General features: G+C 41.8%; 1 protein-coding gene across 7 annotated transcripts in view; it reads right to left on the reverse strand.

The window, feature by feature from the left end:
- LRCH1 (leucine rich repeats and calponin homology domain containing 1) overlaps window positions 1-12,986 on the reverse strand; it is a 202,725-nt gene extending 189,739 nt beyond the window's left edge. For 2 of the 7 annotated variants that reach the window (XM_019753556.2, XM_019753550.2), the window contains exon 1: window positions 12,399-12,985. In XM_019753556.2, coding sequence (XP_019609115.1) covers window positions 12,399-12,705 — 307 coding nt within the window. In that variant the 5' untranslated portion in view covers window positions 12,706-12,985. Of the gene's footprint in view, window positions 1-12,398 lie in introns of all 7 variants that reach the window. The other 5 variants (XM_019753555.2, XM_019753552.2, XM_019753554.2 and 2 more) reach the window with 5 other exon arrangements.
- Between the last annotated feature and the right edge of the window lie 4,552 nt (window positions 12,987-17,538).

A 17,538-nucleotide genomic window follows, 5' to 3' on the forward strand; every position in this document is an offset into this window, starting at 1 on the left:
ACAACCAAGTATTTCCATCATAAAAATGAAAACGTATGACAGACATAATGCAACTAATAAAGGATCCCTGCAAAATCACAAATGACATTTTATATCTCTAGTGAAGTATACACTGATTTACTGTTTTTGTATCAAATTGCACGAAGTCATGCTGCCTCCTTGAGGCACAGCATGTTTAGAGCTACAGGACAGGTACCACATGCCCTGGGAGTACATTAGGATCACAGTATTTTTTTGGAGCTACAGGCAAAGTTCAAAATTCCCCAGGCCAACACTCTCTTGGAATGAAAAAAATGCTTCAAGATGTCCTTCCAGAGAAGAAACTGTCTTTTTAAATCCAATTTGTTGGGGTAACATTGTTAATAGCATTATATAAATTTCAGGTGTATAACTTTATAATACAACATCTGTATATTACATTCTGTGTTCACACCAAAGTCTAGTCTCCTTCTGTCACCATATATTTGAACCCCTTTGTAAGGAACCATTTTTGATTGTCTCAACCCCCTCCCCCATCACCCATTCAGTTCTCAGCTCAACCTTCTTTCCTGTTATATACCAAAATAGGAAGCCCTGTGCTCTAAAACTTCTGCTTTTTAAAAGTTTCAAAACTGGTTACTTTTTAAAAGCCTTTTGACATCACAACTAAGAAAGCTTTTGAGCATTAATTAAAGTTAAAGGTTTATCCAGTTTAATTTTAAAGATTTGTTTGCCATTCTTAATTACTTTCCCACCTTTAACATCCCTTTCCTACATATAATATTCAAAGAAAAAATGTTGAGCCATGCTTTGGTTTTCACAGGACCAATTTAGCTCCGTGCCAGTCCCCAGCAAAATTCTGTGTCTGGGCCAAGCCATGTGTGCCCAGGGGCCTTTCCTGTTCTTTTTGTTTCCTTGAGCCAATTCCTGTCAGGTGCAAGCGCTCCAGAAATGCAGAATTATGACATAGGAACTCACCCTGAGTCATAGCTGGAACCCATCTTCTCTTCTGAGTTCACCATTAAAAACAAACGAAATCTAAAATTTCATTTAAAACAGAAAGGTAGGTGGAAGCTGAAGTGCACATATGGCTCAGCCTCAGCTGGCTGTGTTCAGGGGGGACAGATGTCAGTAAACCTGGGAGAGCTACAAAGGTTAGTTTATATCCATCACAAGTCCTAAGTGAAAATGCTGACATGAATATAAAACTGTACAGCCATTGCTGACCCACCCATTCCAAGTATGCCATACGGAGACACACAGCCTGGAAAATAATCCGAAATGTTATGGAGATACAGAGGCGGGCTGTCAAATTAGTGGCAAGGAAGTGGGTGTATTACACGATTAGGGCAGTTTTACAGGAAGCGCAATCAGGAAAACTATGGTTTCGTCTAATAGCTGGCACCAGGCCTATTCAGTCTCTTAGTTCCCCAGAGAAAGAAAATATGTAGCCCACTGTTACATTCATTGCCGTCTGCCTTAAAGGAGTATGGGTCTCTATGAGGTCTGGAGAGATGAAAGAACAAAAGTTTAAAACACCAGGAATGATGTAAAATTAAACCTGCAGTAACCAATGGAAGAAGCAAACCCAGGAATGATCATCATGAAGATGGTAATTAAGTAAAGACCGTAAACTCAGAATACGGTAGGAGAAACCCAGAGCTTGAAAAGTGAGAGGAAGTTAAAGCAGCAGTACTGAAAACAGTGCGAATGTGACTTAGGTAAGATCTATTTATGAGACTTTCTTTACAGATATAATCCGGAGAGCCACATAAACTGGAGTCAATAAGGTTTTCCAAAATACGCTCTTATTATTTGATCTCATTACAGTCTTCCCATTTCAGAGTTAGATATGTTTTGTTTATAGAAGGCACAACTTGAAAGTTGGGGGGGGTGTCTTTTTCATATTTTTCAGCCACATAACTTGGTGATTTTATTCATCAAAGCTAAATGAAGCAGACACTTATGAAGTCATGTGAACTAATTCAGTCAATTGGAAAACTTGAGATATTAAATTCTACTGTAACACTCACCTGAAAGTCACCTCTCCCTCCACCAAACTCGCAGAGCACCTGGTACCTGTCCTATGGCCCTAAACATTCTCTCCTTCAAGGAGGCCGCATGATAGTGACTTGAAGTCAAAGGGTCTTCTCCAGGAGATAAAAAATTCATTTATTATTTTGTAAGGCCCCCGTCACTAAATTTTTCTTTGGGTCAGTGGCACTCATCAGAAAACAAGAGTCCCACATCTGTCTTGTACTGACTTTCTTTAAAATCTCCTCAGCAAATATTTTTTTTTGAACAATTCCCTAATTAGCTTGTAAGTTTACAACCGTCTATGCTTATTTTGCTGAATTGATAAATATGCATTTTCCACTTTATTTCCCCCTGAATTTAAGGACGGGTGCAGTACCAAATAGTAAGACTATTAGTAAGAAAGGAAAAGACAATGAATGTCTTGACTTGTTTTTGAGTCAGACTGCCTGGATTTAAATCCCAACTCTGCCACTTAGTGGCTGTGTGATCTTGGCCAAGTTGCTTAAGCTCTCTGTGCTTCAATGAGGACAGTAACAGTTACTACCTCATGGGATTCTTGTGAGAATTAAATCAGCCAATCAAATATGTAAAGCACTTAAAACTGTTCTTGTCACATAGTAAATGCTATATAAGGGATAGCCCTTGTTATTATTATTATTATTATTATTTTGTTTACAATACTGTATCATTCAAATCCTGTCATTTGAAGTTATGATATTTAATCCATAATGATACCTTTAAATTTTACCATATCAAATTAAAATTAGCTTTATATAGGAAATGATGCATAATAAAAAATACCTAACAAAAAAATACAATGTCTTTTTCTCTATCGTTACTATGGGACAACTGAACCACAGCTACCACAATGAAATCAGACCAGGGTGATGTTCAGGAGGGCAAGAAAAGAAGCTGATAGGGATTGGAAGTGAAATATGGGTCTACCAGGGCAAATCCCGTGCTCCCTGGACTTGATGTAGTGGTAGCATCAGCCTCACTCCAGGGCCTCACCATCTATAGGATGGTCCCACCTGGATCTTGTCATAGGCAGGGCAGCGGACTAACCAGGCACACTACAAATGCACAGGCGTGCCCACAGGTTTACTAGACAGTCATTAGAAAAATGAGCCACTAGGTTCAACCCACAGAACAAATTTAATCAGAACATCGCCTCAATTACCTGAGATTGTGCTTTATTCAGATCAGTGATGGTTTATGAACGTCACTTTGGTTTCTCTTAGCTCTAAAATTTAGTGATTCTGTGGAGACTTTTCACTTCTGCCTTTGTATTCTCCAGCATGACCTAATCAGCTACCAAGTACTGGGATTTGCAGAAATGTATGAAGAATGGCAAGTTCCAGTTAACTAAGTTTGTCTAAACAAAAGCGACAAAAATTGCAGGCACCAAAATTCAGAAAACGTTTCTTTATTTCACACAAGTGCATTAAGTACGTACGTTACAACACATGACATATTGAATTATGAAGATTCATATTAGACACAACCACGTCCGTTCGTTATCAAGTGCGCAAGTTATACGTGCATTGTATCTGTATTCCGATTGGTCATTCGGCAATAAGTCTCGAGTTCATCCGTTTACATAGGTGTTTACCTCTAGTCCAAAGGCACCCACTTGGGTATTTAGAAATTCTTAATTATAATTTATGTTATCATATATTTTAAGTATTAATGTCAATAATATTATTTATTTATATTTAATTATATATTAATATTATTTTATAATTCAATACGTCTGTCGTGTGTGGCAATGGACGTACTAAATGCATCTCTCTGGCTGACAATCTTAACTGGGGCTTATTTTGAGGGTAGGGCTTATATTATAAGCATCCTGAAAAATCATGCCAGGGCTTATTTTCCAGTTAGGTTTTATTTTTGGGGAAATATGGTACATGCCTCCAGGTATAGCACAGGCAGCAACCAAATGGATCCTTTGTAGCTCCTACCATGTACTCCCTGGCCAGTCAGAGGCAATCACTGACCTGGGACTGCACCACAGCTCCTCCAAACAGGCCCCAGAACCAACATATTTGGAGGTTGGCTTCAGGCCACAGCCGAGCACCACTAATTAACCCCACAAGCGGGACACATAAAAGATGGTCTCAACAGGCAACGGAGCCCACTGGGGCAAACCCCACTCCGTGGAGTAACCCTCTGCACAGCAGCGCATAAGCTGTAGACAAAGCCCACAGCCAGTCAGCCTGAGGGTCAATACCACCCACTGACATGCAAACAGCAGTCAAGGCTCAACTATAACAGGAAGGCACACACAGCCCACACAAGGGACACTCCTGGAGCACACAGAGCAGGTGACCAGAGAGATTATGTCAGGGCCCCACAGGGCACCTACTACATAAGGCCATCTGGCAAGACTGGGTGACATAGCAGCCCTATCTAATACATAGAAACAAATACAGAGATGCAGCCAAAATTAGTAAACAAGAAATATGTCCCAAATGAAAGAACAGGAGAAAATTCGAAGAACTGAAAAAAAAAAAGACGGCAGGCAACCTACCAGATACAGAGTTCAAAAAAATGGTTATAAGGATGCTCAAGGAACTTAGTGAGAACTGCAACAAAGAGATAGCAAGCATAAGAAAAGGACATAGAAACCATAAAAAAGGACATAGAAACCATAAAAAAAGAACCAGTCAGAATTAAAGAATACAATAACTGAAGTTAAGATTGCACCAGAAGGAATCACCAGCAGGCTAGATGAAGCAGAGGATGAAATCAGTGACTTGGAAAACAAGGTTGCAGAAAACACCCCATTCGAATAGCAAAAGGAAAAAATAAATTTAAAAAAAAAAAGAAAGAAAAAAACAAGGATAGTTTAAGAGACCTCTGGGACAACATCAGGCATAAAAACATTCACATCCTAGGGGTAGCAGAAAGAGAAGAGGGAAAGCAAGACATTGAGACTCTATTTGAAGAAATAATGACTGAAAACTTTCCTAACCTGGCAAAGACAATAAACATACAAGCCCAGGAAGCATAGAGCATCCCAAAAAAGATGAACCGAAACAGGCCAACACCAGGACACATTATAATTAAAATGCCAAAGGTTAAAGACAAAGAGAAAATCCTAAAAGCAGAAAGAGAAAAGAAGTTTGTTACGTACAAGGGAGCTCCCATAAGACTGTCAGCTGATTTCTTAACAGAAACTTTGCAGGCCACAAGAGATTGGCATGAAATATTCGAAGTGATGAAAAAGAAGAACCTACAACCAAGGCTACCCTACCCAGCAAGGCTATCATTTAAAATCAAAGGACAGATAAAAAGCTTCCTAGACAAGAAAAAGGTAAAGGAAGTCATCACCACCAAACCATTATTACAAGGAATGGTAGAGGGACTTCTTTGAGATGGAAAAAAATTTAAAAGATCAAAAATTTGAATAATAAAATGGCAATAACTACATACATGTCTACCAACAATTGCTTTCAATGTAAGTGGATTAAATGCTCCAATCAAAAACCTAGGGTGGCTGAATGGATAAGAAAACGAAACCCTTACATATGCTGCCTATAAAAGTCTCCCTTCAGATCAAAAGACACAAACAAACTGAAAGGAAAGGGATGGAAAAAGTTACTTCATGAGAATGTAAAAAACAGCAACAAAAGGCTGGGATAGCAATACTTATACCAGACAACACAGACTTCAAAACAAAGGCTATATCAAGAGACAAAGTAATCCCACTTCCTGTATTTATCTGAAAAAACCCAAAATGCTATTTCGAGGGGATGTGTTGTGCATCTATATATTCATTGCAGCATTGTTTACAATGGCCAAGATGTGGAGGCAGCCTGGGTGTCTGTCGATGGCTGTATGGATAAAGAGGAGGTAGTACATATATACAATGGAATATTGCTCGGCCATGGGAATGGGTTCTTGCCATCTGTGGCAGCATGGATGGACCAGGAGGGTACAGTACTGAGTGGAGTATGTCAGACAGAGAAATACAGATGTAATGTGATTTCGCTCATATGTGGAATCTAAAGAACAAAATAAACAAACAAAACAGTAACAGACTCATAGATACAGAGAACATTTTGATGGTTGCCAGATGGGACAGAAGTTCGGGTGATGAGTGAAAAGGGGGAAGGGATTAAGAAGTACAAATTGGTTGTTACAAAGTAGTCATAATTGTTTATGATGTCAGATGGATACTACATTTATAGGGGTGATAGATGGGAGGGGGTTGTGAGGCAGGGTGAAAAAGGTGAAGGGAATAAGAATTACAAGTTGCTAGTTACAAAATAATCATGGGGATGTAAAATACAGAATTGAGAATATAGTCAATAATATGGTAATAACTATGTATAGTGCCCTGTGGGTACTAGACTAGTCAGGGGTTCACTTCTTAAATTACATAAATGTTTAACCACTATGCTGTACACCTGAAATTAATATAATATTGAATGTCAACTGTAACTGAAAAGTTAAATAGGGGACTAGGAATGTGAAGGGCAATAAGTGGTCCAAATTTCCAGGTATAGAACAAATAAGTCATGGGAATGTAATGTAGAGCATAGGGAATATAGTCAATAATATTGTGATAGCGTGGTACGGTGTCAGATGGTTGCTGGACTTATCACGGTGATCACTGCTTTAGGAATAAGTAGCAAAAATAACTGCTGAATAACTATTGTGTACACCTGAAACTAATATAATATTGTACGCTAACTATATTTTTAATAAAAATATATATTTTTTAAGTGTGGAGACTAAAAATGGGCTGTGAGTGGGAAAGAGGAAACAGAATAATCTACTGATGTGTATCCAACACTTCCTTATTGTGATAGGCATGGAGGGCACATAAAAAAAATAAGGAAAAACCACTGCCTAGCCAGACCACACAGGCCAGTAAAGGAGAAAAAACATGGGAAAAGTACCAAAAAAGGAAGGCAATAAGTAGCAAAAAATGCCATAAGGAAATAATGCTCAGGTGCCTTAAGGCTGTGCATGATTCACCACTCAGCTCTACAGGGAGGGGCTGGCAGGGAGCCTCTGTGTTGTGAGCAGGCTCAGGTACTGGACACAATGAGAGTGGGGTAAGTAGAATCTTACAGGGCAAGGAGGGGGCGGGGAAGTAAAGGAAATGACCTGGAAAAGTGAAATGAAGGCCATCTAGAGGAAGGCCAAGTCAGGCAGTCTGCGGAGGATGCTATATTTGAACTTGTCACTGTTGCCTGCAGAGATAAAGGGAGTGAAATCACAGCTAAACTGATGGAACCAGGTCAGACGTATTGATGCTACTCCTAATGCTATGCCATCAACATCCAAAATATCAAAGACTATTAGAGGAATACACTGTGTAGCAAAACGCCATTTCTTGCACTGCAGGGTCAGCTGTCAAAAGCAAGGCCACAGGAGAAACCAGACAACTGAAAAACTAAGGTGGGGTTTCTTTCTGACCATCTGGGGAGAGCAATGAAGAAGAAATTGAGGACTCACTGAGCTGGAGGGCTCCTGGCCCTGTTTCATCTCCCAGGTCTTAGGTCCCCTCCGGCAAAGAGACTGAGGTAACACAGCAGAAGGAAGAACAGCAAATACCAAAGAAGATGCCAAAATTGTCTAGCCTGACCCTGGTGACTTAAAAATGTCCTGGAAGACTTTCAGGTACCGTAAACTGAGTTGGCTCAGTGTCAACATCATATTAACAGAGGAGCAATTGTTTCTCAATGGGCAAAAAAATGAAATATTTCTGTTTTGCAAATCAAACATTGTTCTTCTCTAATTTGTTTTTTCTTTCTTCCCCCACCTATATCCTCCTTTATGGCCAGTGAAGGAGGGTGTGGTTGGGGCAAACCATGAACATACACAGAAATCTGACTATGAAAGCGCTTCCCTTCTATTGCATTGCTGGAGTAAGCAAGAGAAGCCAAATTCTCACAGTTCATCAACTCTCTGTTCATGTAAACATTCTCCCTTTATTTTTGAATTACTTTGTGGGAACAGATGGCTTCCAAATGTATGACTTCTTACTACAGTATATGGAGGCATTACTACTGAACTCTTAAATTAAGATGAAGAAAACACAGGTGTGCTTCAAGTTTGCATCTATATCAGTAGGCCTAGTTGTCTATTATTGGTAGGCTGATGTGGAATTCTGACCTTTCTTTTTTTCTCTTTTCTCTTCTCGCCTTTTTTTTTTCTTTTTTTCTTTTCTTTTTTTTTTTTGTTAAACAATTCACATCACACACCAAAAAAACCTATCTGAAATATAACAGCAACTGAAAATTCTGGTGCATAAAAACTTTCACGCAACAATAAAGTAGTCACAATAATGGAAGCCTCTGAACCTTCCTGTAAGTTATACATAATTAAAGGCATCAGATATGTAAATATAGTTGAGGTTTATGTCTTACATCCTTAAACCTTTTATAATAGATTATAATTTTATAATTTGAAATAAACACTGCAATTAACACCAACTTACCTTAATTCCAACAACTGACACAATTATTGAAAGAGTTCACAAATGGTGATCTCAGTGGCATTACCAGATCTAAGCTCAGGCCAGTTTCTACTGATGTCTTTCTAAGGCAGAAGTCTAATTTTCCAAAAAGCTAAACCAAATCTGGAAAGTAGCATCACAGTTTCTTTGTGAAGCATAGACTGACGAAGCCTGACTGATGAACCCATAACCACCTTAACGGAGAGTTAATAGCATTTCTGCCATTTAAATTGCCAAATCTCTCGAAAAGCATACTCAGTACAGCACCTGGGGAGAGAAGACTCTGGGAGACATTAAGAGAAAAGTAAATGCTGCCCAGTCCGAACATAAAAAGTCTTTATAGTTATATCTCTGTCGGCAGAGATAGATAGATAGATAGATAGATAGATAGATAGATAGATAGATAGGCAGACAGACAGACAGATAGATAGATAGATGATAGACAGACAGACAGATGTGAGGAAGGCAAAAAATAGAAAAGTACACATAAAAGAGAGAAACAACTTACAGTTAAATAAGCAATGATGAACTTGAGCAACAGGATAGAAAGTCTATCCTGAAGGACAGCAAAAGCAAACGGAAAATGACCTCTGAACTGATCAACATGGACATGGATTTCAAAAGGTATCTACACTTTAAATGCTTACACACACAAAAAAAACGCTAATTCACAACACAAAAAATTTGTTTGCAACAAAACACACACAAAAATGTAGAGTTATTTAAATAAAGTTTAAAATAGTAAGGCGTGCCAAATTTTGGCCTAATAACAACACACGCTCACCAAAAATCAAATGAGACAGACGTTGCAGTGACTGATAAACTATCCAGTAAAATTATTTCAATGACGAAGGTCAAACTTTGGGCTGAAGTGAGACCATCAGGGTCCAATCACTAGTTCACCATCTAAATCTGGGTGCGATCTTGAGCATATTACCTGACTTCTCTTAAACACCATCTCCCCAGAAGTAAATGAGTCTACGAATAGGCTTCTAAAGAGGATTGAGAGGGATAAAGCAGATAAAGTACTTGGCACACACAGCAGGGTGCACACACCAAGTGCTAATCTTGGCTCTTTTATTCATGTCTCCCATTCAGCCAGTGTCACCTGTACCACCAGGCCTGTATGGATCAGTTTTTCTTTCCCCTTCTCCCCTGCAAAAAGACCAGACCCTGACAACAAAACTATTTTAACTCAAACATGAGTAAATCAATAGGCTCAAAGTGAGGGCCTGAGTAAGAGTATTTTTCCTTACTGGAGCAACCGTTTAGATATCTACTGAGCAACCCAGGGCCTCTATGTTTCTGTGTTTACATCTTCTGTTCAGATAAGCTACATTGCCCAAGAGTGAAGTTCTGCATAGGTGGCTGCCAGAAGATGTACTTTTACAAGGCATAAACCCAATGGCCTATACTGTAAAACTGAACAATGAGGAAAATCTTTCTACATCACTCCCTATCTTACAAAATTGAGGAAAAAGTACACTTTCCATCTTAGGTCTTTAAGGATCTTCAGTGCAATTCTGATTTTAAGAGATATTCTGTAAACTAAATATCAACCCAGGAGAAAACGCTGTCTTTATTGTATATGTTATTACTCATACTATCCACTCTACTAGAACTCTTTATATAAAGGAAATGTCAACACTGTGCAAATTGGAGGTAATTTTAACTTTTGCTTTATTTTGGTTTTTACTCTTTCAAATACGGAATGGAGCTCAGCAAATGTCTTTAGAACAAAGGGCAGAATACATTTGGTTTACACCCAAAGATATTTTGCAGAAGCAACTCTTAACATATTCAGATACTCAAATTTCATGTAAAAGAGCTGACTACATTGAATACTCTTTTATCTTTATCGGGTTGTCTTAAGTTTCTACAAACTTTTGGTGACACTCCCCCTCCCATAATTAATATTGCATTTTTTTCTTTACTTGAGTTAACATTAAGACTCTGATATTCAACTCTTAGAAATTTCTGAGTATAAAACATGTGCAAATGAAGTTCATAATTAAAAGCTTGTAAAATTCACAACCTAAGCTCACCACAAGCAAGCAAGAGAGGAGAATTGGAATATTTGTAAGCATTTATCTCACATAGCCGGTTCTTAACTGAAAGACATCCTTGCTTTTAAAAGCACGGGTTTTCTCAAAGAAATGCCAACACAGCAGACACATCAAGTTCACCCAGCTTTGGAAATACAGGTCAGCATAACTGAAGTAGAGGAACAACTTTCACGCCCCCCCCCCCCACTGAAGGTACAAACAAGTTATTATTGGTTATGCCAGCTCCATTTTCTGCAGTCATATCCAACCCTGCCATTGTTCATAGTACACTAGTACCATAGTACACTATGGCAAAAGGGAAGTAGTACTTAAACTTTTTTAAGTTAATGTTTCAGGCAATTCTTGGAATAACTTCCACTTCAGAAAATGTAACTAAGAGGTCCTATCAAGAGACTCCCCAGCTGTTGACAGCTCAACTCTGGAAATTCCCTCCTTTTTTGTTCATTCCTGACTATCCCTAAATCCAAATTACAGAGTTTAGTGACCCTGAAATGCCCCTTTCGGCTCCAATGAACTCAGAACTCTGCCTAAATACTCACTGGGACCCTTGATAAATGTTTATTGAATTAAGTGGGGGAAGACACTGGAAACCTAGCTCCAAAAGCCAACGGCTTGCTCCCCTGACCCACCCACCCCTTCCTTACCCCACAAGAGCAAACTGGGAGACCTGGAGCTGAGAGTTCATCCAAGATCCAGGGGGTCTGACACTGGGCTCACACGGGAATGACAGCCAGAAGGTCTGGGCCGTCGTTCCAAAAAGGGAAACACGCTGCCCTGGGAAATGTTGGGCGCTTGGCAAGATAGGAACCCTCCCCCAGGGAGCTGAACGAGATGGTAAGAAACCAAATCAGTTCTGTAGGGATCCCAAGGTCTGAATCGCGTCTCGCCACCCTCCTTCCTGCTTATAGACCTCGCACCAGTAACTCCAGCTACCAAAGAGAAAGCAGACGTCTTAGAAATATGTCAACACATGACATAACTTGAAAAAGCTGGCTGCTCATTGGCGCGAGTTACAACTTGCCGTGCTCACACAGGAAAACCGGCTCACTTTAATTACTTTTCTTTTAATAATGCCATGCCGTCCCTTTCAGGGCCCCCGCAAATATCGGGTTACTGAGAACTAGGTAGCCTCAGAGGTAGGAACCAAAACATGTGGGCGGTTAGCTAAAAGCAAGGAACTAAGGAGCCGACTGCCTGTGAAGGGGCTGCGGTTTCGGATTCACTACAATCGCAGCGACTCTTTCCTCGCACAGGCGCAGGAAGAGGAAGCTTTGGCACCTCCTCGCAGTGGGCACCAAGTTGCCGGATCGCTTGGTGATGTCGCCGAGGGGCCTCGCGGCACTGCGCCGATGTCCTCGGGTCGGTTTAGGGCGCGCCACCTTTGTCTGGGTTTCCCCACCAGGATAGGCGACGCCCCGACGCAAAGAGGGCTTGCCTGGGTCAGAGGCGCAGACGCGGCGCTCGGATTCCCAGCCCTGCGCTGGGCCCAGGAAGCCGGCGCGAGAGCCTGAAACCTCCCACTTCCACTGCGCGCCCGCAAGTCCCAGCACAGCGGCCAGTGCCCTGGCGGAGCCGCCTCAGGATGGGGAGCCGGTGACCCGCGCACTCGCAGGCATAGCGGCCGATGCACCCCAACTCTCCCGGGGCTGCACAGTCGGTCGCCGGGCGAGATGGGAGTCACCGTGCCCTCCGCGGGGCCCGCCTCTCCAGTGCCCACGCGGTCCCTTACTCGGGAGAGCACGGGTCAATGGGCCCCCCAGCAAGGCCACATCTCATACTGGCTACCGCGTCGGGGAAGGCACGACAGACAGCCATTCACACCCACTGCCTGCCCCTCTCACCTGCCTGCACCGTGTCCGAGAGGTCATGCCCAGGAGCCGCAGTCCTGGGAAATTCCTTCAATTTCCTGGCGCTGAGGTTCAACCCCCCGGAGTTGGCCGCTTCCTCCAGCGCGCGCTCCAGCCCCCGGTTCAAGGGCAGGTTGAAGCCCCCACTGCTGCCACTGCTGCCTCCCCCAACCCCGCTGTTGGCTCCGGTTCCTCCGTGGTGCTGATAGTGGTGGTGGTGGGGGGGATGATGGTGTGGGTGAAGAGTAGCCACCGAGAGGGCAGAGACGAAAGGTTGGGGTTCGCTTCCCAGCGTCGCCATCTTCTCCCGCCCCCCCAACCCCGCCCCGCCGTTCCTGCGGAGGGGTCACAGCTCTTCCCCGGGAGGGGGAGTCGGCACCTCGGACCGATTCCCTGCAGCGCTCCACCAAGAGATGCTGGAAGAAGAGAAGGAGGGTGTGGCAGGCGCGCGGAAAGAGGGGGCGGGCGAAGAGGAGGCTGTAGCAGCTCGGTCTCGAGGGTTTCCTGTCCCCGGGAAGCTAAGGACTGCGGCTGCGGCGGCAAGCAGCGCGCATGTGTCTCCACCCGCCGCTGCTCCCTCCTCTAGGCGGCGATCCCCTCCTCCGCCCGCTGCTCTCTCCTCCTCCTTCCCCCAAGCTGTCAGTCCAGCCCCGACACTTCCTCCGTGGCTAGCCCGGTTGGCACTCGCTGCTTCGCTGCGCTTGGCCCAGCAGTCGGGGTACGAGGGGTGGGGGGTGGGGGATGAAGGATGGGGGGTTGTGCGGGGGTCATTTTCATTTAGATCCCGAACTCCTCTGGCTTTATTTTTGCTGCCCAGAGTATGTTAGGGGACAAGAGGTTTTAGGGGGTCTGAGAAGACGGCGACAAGGCAATAGAAGGGATTTGAAATACAGTGAGATCACGGGGAGGTGAGAGGTTATCTCATTTCTGCGAATTATTCTGGCTCTTTGACCCGGAGTTCCCCCCAGAGGCAGTTTTCCACTCTGCTGTCAAGCCAACAGACAGTCCCTGGCGTTTGGGTGCCTGCAGTGAGCCAGGCACTGGTCTGGGTAGTCTACATTAATTATCTCATTCATCCAGGAACCCCGTGAGGAGAAAAATTGTTTAATCCAGCCTACAAAGGAAGTTAAGAAACTTGTCTAAGGTCACCCAGGCAGTCAGAGGCAGAGCTGGATTTGAACTTGTAGCCCCCAGACTCTAGGGTCGTCCTTCCTGTGTTCTCCCAGGCCACCAGCAGACAGGAGTAGGGCAGGAGAGTGATGGTAGAAAACTGCGGACCCAGAAAGGAAAGACTTTCAAAATGAGGGTAGTTTTTACGGTGGACAGAATACATTATCATGTGAGGGAGAGGGTCCGCCTATAGCTGACTGAGCGCCGGAATTGGGTGGTGCAGGGAGAGGTTAGAAAGCTAGTGATCCCAACAAGCCGGTAACTCAGTCATTAATTGAGCCTGTGCACAGGTCTCCTAGTGTCCTCGTGCTGCTCCTTTTCCTTGCCTCTATGGGGCATGGAAACTGCTTGCAAGCAAGCAAATTCATGTTCTGCTCAGATCAAGGCTGGCACACCAGCTGCTACAGAACATCTGACACCATAAGGGCATACCAGCTGGAAGATTGATAAAGTACCTCTCCTTTCCGAAGTTTCAGCTCCCCTTCTCTAGGGCCTTTCTTTTTGCTCTATACTCAAGGTTTAATCGCCACTGTAAGCAATTTGGCTGGGGGAAATCAAGATGCTGGTCAAGTAGGAAAAGAATACAACCCTTGGAGTCAGAGCAGGTCTTTTAAGTGGTGATGCAGAAAGGTGGTGGTCTGGGAAAAAGGCTACAACTTGTGACTTTATGGACTCCGCACTAAAGTATGGCATGATTATTGCCACTTGCATTGACTGTATGCATAGTTACCCTTAATTCCCACAGGATTCTAGGCTGAATAAAACTTTCTAATCTCCTCGGAGAAGACAAGCGCCACCTGCTGGTAACCTGCCCCCAAACTTCCTCTCAACAACCCTTCTCCACTCAGCCTCCCAGACTTTTAAAAAAACAGGCTTGAATATAATAATAGTAAATGAAAGTTTACTTACATCACTTATAAAAACTAACCTACCTCCCCCTTTCTTTACTGGCCTTTCAAAAGGCCAGTGAGGGACAGAAAGAGAGAGAGACAGAAAACAATTTCAATTGAAAATCTTTAGCTAAAGCCAGGTGGTAGGTACTCCGCACGAGCAGTTTGCAGGGTACAGTTGAGGACATCTGGCAGACTGCAATTGTAGTTAGAACACGAATTGTAGTGATGCATCATGTAGAACATAATCTTTTTTTTAAATATCACCAATTCTTTTTTAGACTAAGTGAGGGAATATGCAGGATTTGCTCTTTAACAAATGATCAGTCCCTATGTTAGGTTGACCTAATCATTATAGCTTGTTTTACCTTCTGTAGGTCACTAAAGTGTAAACTCCTTGAGGGAGGGACTTATACGTCTTTGCAACTGCTTCCCCATATTACAAAATCTAGAAGAGTACTTAGTATATAACAAGAACATAATGAATATTGGTAATTAAGCGTTGCGCAATAGACCAAATGTTTTATACGTTGTCATTTATTTACATATCTGTCAAACGATGTCCCTGAATAAAGGAGTTTTTCCTTAAAATGGAGGAGAGTATTTGACCCTTGAAACTGAAATCAATTATTTCTAAATATTCAAGAAACTCGACAAGCCATTTTCTCTTGCCATCGTCCTTCTTCACTCTTTTTTTCAATAAGGTTGATACCTCTGTTTTGTTTAATATCGTTTTTCCTTCTTCTGCAAACAGTACCCTCTTCCTGTTCCACCCTCCCTACTCTATACATGTAGTCTTCTATATATGTAGCAGCTGTGTTATAGCCAGTTGGCTGGCTGCCTTGGTTAGTCCAGAAGTGGGCTTCCGACCAAATGCAAGATCACCCAGACAATTCTGTTTGTGTTCAGCCCCTAGACTGACTGTTCCTGATTCATAGCTTTGGTTTCTATGAGATATCCAGTATATTTATAGTATGTTCCGCTGTTTACTTAAGCCCATTTTATTTGTCAATGCAACTAAAGCTCTAAGTAATATATTCAATTTACCATATTTTGATCTTTATCCCCCCTTGTTTTCCTATATAGCCTTATTTTGGATAGTTTAGAAGTAATCTTTTACAAACTATTTGGATGACGGTAGCAAGCTGATTTTTTTCATGCTTTGTCTTTATAACTTCCAATCATTTCACTAAGTTAACAAAATTCAAATTATGGAGAAAATGGGGGAACACAGAAATATTCTCAGCTTAAAATATTGGCTATAGGAGAATAATGATCAATTTCATCAACAAATGAAAAAATTTTAGAACCCATTTTTTAAAATTCTCCTTATGCTTAGAAAAGATACCAGATCGTAGACTTTTCCACATTTAAGACTCAGCTCTTTTTTTCATGCCTGAAAAATGGAGCCATGGACAAGCTTGTAAGAACCAAACTTATTAAGAATGGTAGACAGATTTGGACATAGCTATTCAGTTCATACCACTTTCTCAGAAAATCACGGAGAATTCTCTTTTTCGTGGGAACTCAAAACATTGCTGAGAGGTAGGCAGGGTCAGCCAGGTGTGTCTTTCATGGTCCTGAATGTCCCTCTTCAGCCACAGCTAATTGGACAGAAGGGGCTGAACAAGTCCAGTAATCCCAAGGCAGGTGAGTTCATTCATCAGACTCTCCTGAAAATGTAAGCAAAAATACCCTGACACCACAGTCAAGTAACAACAGGTACTTGATCCCAAGGCAGGCAGAATCAGGGCTTATTCATATCTTTTCACCTTGACATTCTTCAACTTCTCTACTTTAGTTTCCCCTTTCCTAAAAAAGGAACAAGACTATTCTCTGATTAACATGGCCCTTTTCTAGTTACTCCCTCCACATGCTGTTAATACTAAAAATCCTGTTTGTACTGTATCTGTAAATATTTAACAGTAAATATCTATGAATGTAAACATGTGAATGTAAATATTAGCTACTAGCTTTACTATGATTGGGTCCCCTAAATATTTTACCTATTCGTTTTATCATGTTATTGGTTTATAATTATAGTGCATCTTATGTTATTGGTTTGAAATACAACGTATATATGAAACATTTAGGGGAACCAATTATTTGTTTATAAGTAAATTGTTTAACTTGCATGGATAAACTGAAGCAGTATTATGTAGTGTATGTTCCTCTGAACCTTAGGTTTTTAGGCTGTTAATAATTGGCATTGTATATAAAGGATTTCATTGCCCAGTAAGTGTGGGTTAATAAAAAAGTGTAGAAGTTATTTGACTCTGGGACCTCTCAGAGTCTTTGATATGCTAATGTGTGTTGTAAGTATGCAAAAGGGAGACATGGTTCACATCCAGCTTTTCTCATATATATTTAACTAATAAATCTCTTCTTGTGAGACTGTCATCCTTGGACCATATTGAGAAACTCTAGACTGGGGTAATCTCTTTTACTGTTATTAACTATAATATATCACAGATTAACAGATTAAAATTTATCTTCAAATCAATATTTTAAATGATACCAAGTGTCACTAATTGTAGACCCTCTTCAGCGGAATACCATTCTAGGCCTGTTGTTCATTAGGTGGATTTTAAAAGAACAAAAACGTCTTCTATTTGTATGTAAGGTACTTTGCATCAATCTAAAACAGTAACTTATATGTTCCCCAAAGGCAGTTTTTTAGACTCCTGTTGTCATTACAGCGATATTTTCCAACCCCAAGGCTGTCATTACTGCTTAGTCAAGCGTACAACTACAGCTGGCTCCCAGAGTGGCTATCCTTCCCAGAGTTAGTAGGAAATGTGCTCTGGCTACAATGACATTAAGCTTTCTGCCCCAGGTGCTGTCACTGTTCAGTGCACACAGGGTTTAGATGTGGAGAACTTCAAGTTATTTCTCAAGTCATTTCAGTGCATACTGAGAAGAGCGGGGCATACCTAGACTTAGAAATATGACTAGACCATGAAGCCATGGTGCAGAAGCAAAGGAACATCTCAGAAAGAAAGGTCATCTCATTCTTATCTCCTGGCAAACCAGGGCAACAGGTAGCACAACCTACCATGGTTCAGAAGCAAAAT

The sequence above is a fragment of the Rhinolophus sinicus genome, linkage group LG04, assembly GCF_036562045.2.
Source record: "Rhinolophus sinicus isolate RSC01 linkage group LG04, ASM3656204v1, whole genome shotgun sequence".
In the NCBI taxonomy this organism is placed as follows: domain Eukaryota; kingdom Metazoa; phylum Chordata; class Mammalia; order Chiroptera; family Rhinolophidae; genus Rhinolophus; species Rhinolophus sinicus.